The 6063-nt window shown below is 36.3% G+C and overlaps 1 protein-coding gene across 1 annotated transcript; it reads left to right on the top strand.

Moving 5' to 3' along the window:
• The first annotated feature begins 5183 nt into the window (after positions 1 to 5183).
• Positions 5184 to 6063, top strand: LOC125837863 (replication factor A protein 1-like). The gene is made up of 4 exons (XM_049516931.1): positions 5184 to 5211; positions 5297 to 5514; positions 5609 to 5766; positions 5838 to 6063. Exons 1-4 carry the CDS (start codon positions 5184 to 5186, stop codon positions 6061 to 6063), a joined length of 630 nt encoding a protein of 209 aa, XP_049372888.1.

Genomic DNA, 6063 nt, shown 5'->3' with positions numbered 1-6063 from the left:
TGACATATAATGCCAGGGAGTCATTTTGTTTAGTAGGAGTAAGGTCTGCGTAAACTTACCCTCCCCGAATCCACTTCTGGGATTACATTGGGTTGTTGTGGGAATTCTGTATGGTTATAGTTTTTGCAACTAAAATTAGGTTTTTTTAATGTATAAATAGTGAAAACAGGGTTTTGGTTATTTGTAGTTGTATTTGGAATTTTCGATGGTCAAACTGAAAAACGTAGATAAAATGTTATGTCCAAACACTCTCTGTTTAGCGCTATATTTGGGCATCTCTTTCTTACCCTCTTTTCGGGATTGATAGTTATGTTTCTTGCTATTACTGCAAAGCAAATGGTTCTTACATGGTTGCAGTGAATATAGAGTTTATACACATTGGTTCTTATAAAGCCATGTTGTTTAAGCTTTGATTTTTGTATATAATGTTCATTTCTTTGTTGCAAAACTTAAATGACCTGGTATGTTAGGCAAAAGACTATGTCTTCAATAGTGTAGTAACTGTCTATATTTAGTTGCCTCTTGAAGATGGCATGCCCTTTATTGGGCAGAATTTGAACTGCATATAGAGTTTATACACATTACTTCTTATAAATTCATGTTGTTTAAGCTTTGATTTTTGTATATAATGTTCATTTTGTTGTTGCAGAACTAGATGACCTGGTATGTTAGGCAAAAGACTATGTACTTGTCTATATTTATTTGTCCTCTTGAAGATAACATGCCCTCTATTGGGCAGAATTTGAACTTCATATAGAGTTTATACACATTGGTTATTATAAAGTCATGTTGTTTAATCTTTGATTTTTGTATATAATGTTCATTTTTTTGTTGCAAAACTAGATGACCTGGAAGTTTTTATAGTACAAACTCCCGTACATTTCTAATTTTGTCTCCTACCATGCCTGTTTATATAGACGCAAATGTATTGGCTGCTTCTAAGGACCCAAAGGATTTACAATAAACCCCCACCCAAACCAGGTACACACTCATCCATTTTTGACTCACCCGTTACATGTGCGTTAGCGTTACATTGTACACTCGTGCCTCCTCGTGCGTTTTATATTTTCATCCCATATTTTATTTTAATTAGTTTTGTAACAAATTACGTTTCATTATTTTTTTCCCTTGATTTTTTAATAAGCAAACTCCTATACTATTCTACTTTCTCTCCTCCTAGGACTGCTTACCTAGACGCAAATGTACACGCTGCTTCTATGGACACAAAGGATTTAAAACAAACTCCCACCCAATACAGGTATACATTCATACATTTTCCACTCACCCGTTACGCCTGTGCTATCGTTACTCTGTATGATGGTGCCTACTCGTGTGTCTCATATTTTCATCCCCTATTTCATCTAGTTTGTCGATCACCAGGACTCCCGCTATTGATGCAAATCAACTGTCTGGTATGGACCCAACAGCACATACAAAAAACCTCGGCCACTCCAGGTATACATACATAAGTTTAACCCTTGCATCATTCATTGGATTTCTCACCCTCACACCCTTCCCTGGATTTAATTCACCCCTTAAATCGTAAAGCTGTTTCTCAAATCTGTACATATGCAGGCATATAACGAATGCTGAAAGAACTGCATCCACTCCTTCAAATCTAACCCCTCTTACAGAACTGTCAGGTAACTCCCACATTATAACTTCTTCTTCTTCTTTATTTCGACTTCTTTATTGTTGTTCACCGTTAACATTGTCTCCTTCTTACTTCTTAAACAGAACTACCTCCAAATCCCGTGGAATGGGAATACGCGCACCTAGCAAAATTGAGAATCAGCTACCTACGGAGACAACACGCCCACATAAGGGCCTTTATTCATTCCACAAACCTTGAAGAACCATCAGGAGTTAATTAACAATGGTTGCGGAACCAATGCCTTATGTTTTAATACATTCTTATCTCCTTTTTACCTTATACCTTTGCTGCCCTATTACTTCCCAAACTTGCCCTAACTTGGTTAACATTGGAAGTGTGGTGGCAATGTCAATTTATTTTAAACAACTCACTTCCTATTATCTTTGTATTATGTTACAACTTGGCTTTTAATGATATATATCCTTAAGTAAATCTTTTGTTCCTTCATTAACATCATTTTACCAGAACACGCTGTCACAAAGTTGATTACATGCTAATTTAATTTATGTCACAAACTTGTGTACTTCCTCCAACATCATTTTATCAGAATCCGTAGCCCAAAATTTATTAAATGAAGTATTATTTGATGTAAATGTCAACGTTAACCATCTATAGAATACGTTGACAAATCATCCTTTGATACCATTCTACTTTTCGTTGCCACGATCCTTTCAAAGTGCCCATTAGTGCGCGTAACATTCCAAACTTTGTCGGATTAAAAAACTTTCTACAACTGCATCTACAAATTTCTAAGAGCAAACTAGGCTACATAGGGGAATTTGTCTTTAAATAAGTTCTTTGACATTTATGCCATCACATTGCTACCCTTTACCTTCCAATACCTCGCTCGTACCCCTGAGATTGCTTAGCATTAACAGTGTTGTGGAAGTATGCTCCTCTGTTCATTTTGTTTATGCATCACTTCTTCTCACATCTTTCACAGAATTATTTGTTCCGCATCAACTTTGTTATGATGTGAATTAAATGTCTCCATTTGGAGAAACAAAATGGTGGCAGTGTAGGCTCTTGATTTGACATATATAATGAAAGAAAGGCAAGTAACAACACCCAAGCACAAACTAACAAGCAGTTAACTGACAGAAAAAAAACAAAGACTTCATCTCAGGGTGTGATTGGAAAGAATGGTGAGATATCTAGCGAAAGCCTTACCGATCTCAACCCTGGTGATGAACGAACAGAGATCAAGAATACTGCACCTCCTGATTTCTTCACGTCAATAGAAACTGAAGAGATTACATCTTTGAGGGAAAAAGGTAACCTGAACAAGGATGAGGATGCTTCTTTATCTGAAAACTTATCAGATACCTTCATTAACATCATTTTACCAGTACAAGCAGACTAAATGGTCATTTGACACGCTATATACACTCAAACCTTATACCGAAGAACAACCACTATCGTGTTTCATTTGATTGCCCTCATAAAACTTGCATAATTGTTATGACTGTTATAATACCCATATCTTTATTAGGTAACAAACTTGTATCCCTCATTATTTTATCAGACTACGGTTCGATAATTATTTAATCGAATATTTATTATTTTCAAATTCAACCCTAAATGGCTTTAAAATATGTTTATGAAACGTCGATACAGATATCTTCCAATCTCGGAATCCAGCAAAACTGATGACACTATCAGTCAACCTTAACTTTACGTTGGCCTGTGAAAGTCCACTTTTGTCTCCCAAAAATACCATTTGTTACCGCATCTTAAAACTCTTTACAATTGCAATTACAAATTGCATGCTTACAAAAGGTTACCTGGGCGACTCCAACTTTAAATAAGATCTTCCGCATTTATAAAATGTGTATATAATCAAAGTTCATTAATTTAAAGATTTCAAACAAAATAGAGTATTAAAAAACAAAGTTTTCACACTAAATCCCAGATTTAAAACTTCATTTTTATCTGGTTTGAGGTTAAACCAATAAACTATAGAGAATTAATCCATCATAGTAAATCATAGTAGTGATTTTTTTCCCTAACTGTTGACGACGGCTATTCAGTTAAGAGGCAAGACAATTTCTTGGACACTTTTGGTATCACTGAGTTTACCCTCCCTCTACCTGTAATTGGATGTATTTTAAGAGGGAGCGAGAGAATAAAACGTTAACAAATTAACATGTTTTTACCTCCTAAGTCCAATCAATGCAAAGGCCCATGCCTTCAGTCTTCTATGTATACCTCACAAGTCTCTTTTTAAGTCAACAACATAGCATATCTACGACTAGGCGGGCTTAGTTTGATTTGCTTAATTATTTGATCAAACTCAGGGCTATTAAAGCCCAATATGGAATGAAATTCCAACCCACTAATTAAACCTGCAACTAGCCTATTTAATACTACAAACACGGCTCCACGTATTGTGATAAAAAAACAGCTCTTCTCAAAGAATGTGTCACTTCCTAACATCTCTTGCTAAACACAACTTATGGACCCAACGGTTGTTCCAAATTGCGCCTCTTCGTAAATGTACTTCCAAAACAATGTGTCTCTTCCTAACGGTTGCAACCCTCTTTCAAATTCCCTCAATATCTATATAATGCCTTGCAGACTCCTAGACACCCATTAACGATAACCCCTTTCTGCCTTCCTTTAAAAGCACACAATTCTTCTTCCTCTAACCTTTAATTGTTACAACCATATGTCCTATTCACTTCTTTTAGATTTGGATACTACCAGGGATGACTGGTTGGTTAAGGTACGAGTTTGCCGTATGTGGGAATTTAAAAACTACAAGAGAAGCAATGAAATGATAAGTCTAGACATGATAATTATTGACGAAAAGGTAATACCCCTTTCATTTCAACTTTTAACCACATTGTTGTTGGTCAGGTTATTGCGGATGCACTTACCAATTGACATGTAACAGGGAACTTTGGTACATGCGGAATTTGGAAGAATCAAGTCAACCGGTTTCGTTTTAATTTAGCCGAAGGCTCTGTGATCATTATCAAGAACTTTAAGGTCGCTGAAAGTATGGGTGAATACAGACCCGTACAATCTGATTTTAAAATCACTTTTCTGCGGATAACTACATACAAAATATAAAGGATGATACTGTTAATATCCCTAAAAATGGCTTCCAGTTTATTCGGCCAAACATTGTTCGCTCACGGGTCAATAACAACACCTACCTATCAGGTAAACTTTTACACTTCAATTATCTAATGCACATTCATCCCCGTATGTACTTAATATTCTCCCTATTGAACTTGTAGATGTGGTCGGATGCTTATGTGGAATAGGTGATCTAGAGAGTGTTGGTTCAAAGTGGAAAAAACGAGACCTTCACATTCTTACTGATCTGTAATTAACAAATCTCATCTGATTATTTTCACTTATATTAAGTAACCCCAAAAAACAAGCATAACACTAACAGGTTACGTTGTTTTTTTAGCGAGGACAGGTCTGCCAAAGTCAAAACAACCCTTTGGGAGGATTATGGTGAAGGATTTTACCCGTACTTATTCCCCCTGAATCCGGTCCATACATTGTCATTATTATGGCAACAACGGTGAATGAATTCAGAGGTAAATACTATTACAGAGCATATCAGTTAAGTGCAGTTTTAACGTCATTAGGTCAACGTGACGTGTAAAGCTTATTTTGTAACAGGTGAAATTACTTTTGCCACCACAGCAGCAACCAAAACGTATGTGAATCTTCAAATGGACCACATTAGCTCATTGATTCAAAAGTTTGCAACCAAACCCGTTCACATACAAACAATTGAGAGTGATAATAGAAGTAACATACCTATTGCGGAGGCAATGTTCCAGAACCGGATGACTATTACTGAGTTGCTGGATTCGGACTGGAGTTATGACATAGAGGTTAGTACATTAAGCAACCTCCGTACCTTACGAAAAATACATTAGATCAACAGGCTTCGACTGCATATTGAACTAATTTCTTTTCAATTACTAGGAATGTTTTGTTACATTGCGTGCTCAGATCAGTCAAATAGATACCTACTTTGGTTGGCACTACATATCGTGCAACTTATGCAACAAAAAAATAGAACCTAAAGATGGCGTCTACACCTGCAATAAGTGCGGAAAAGAATGTGACTTCCTATTGGTTAGGTATGAAAACAGTTAACAATCTACCACATGCGTACTTTTATTCAAACACTAATTATTTATGGCACACACAGGTACAAGATACACATTAAGGTAAAAGACAACGGAGGGAAGACAACTTTGGTTCTTTTTAATGGGGTTGCGGAAAAGTTGCTCGATACTTCGGCTTCTAAGTTGGTAAATCGAATGTCCAAAGGTGATATGCATGTTCCATCGCTAATTGAGAGCCTCTGCGGCAAGGATTTTGTATTCAAGCTTAAATTGACCAACTTCAATTTTAAAGAGGGGTTGGAAAATTAG

This window comes from Solanum verrucosum, unplaced genomic scaffold (genome assembly GCF_900185275.1).
Source record: "Solanum verrucosum unplaced genomic scaffold, falcon-dt-bn FXZP01000262.1, whole genome shotgun sequence".
NCBI classification, from domain to species: Eukaryota; Viridiplantae; Streptophyta; class Magnoliopsida; order Solanales; family Solanaceae; genus Solanum; species Solanum verrucosum.
This window is presented reverse-complemented; position numbering and strand designations above follow the sequence as displayed.

What these genes read in the sequence shown, in the direction of transcription:
- LOC125837863 (XM_049516931.1), top strand. Translation starts at nt 5,184, where the DNA reads ATGGCAACAACGGTGAATGAATTCAGAG. An exon ending in AACGGTGAATGAATTCAGAG is followed by an intron (nt 5,212 to 5,296) that starts GTAAATACTATT and finishes ATTTTGTAACAG; the next exon opens with GTGAAATTACTTTTGCCACC. An exon ending in TGTGACTTCCTATTGGTTAG is followed by an intron (nt 5,767 to 5,837) that starts GTATGAAAACAG and finishes TGGCACACACAG; the next exon opens with GTACAAGATACACATTAAGG.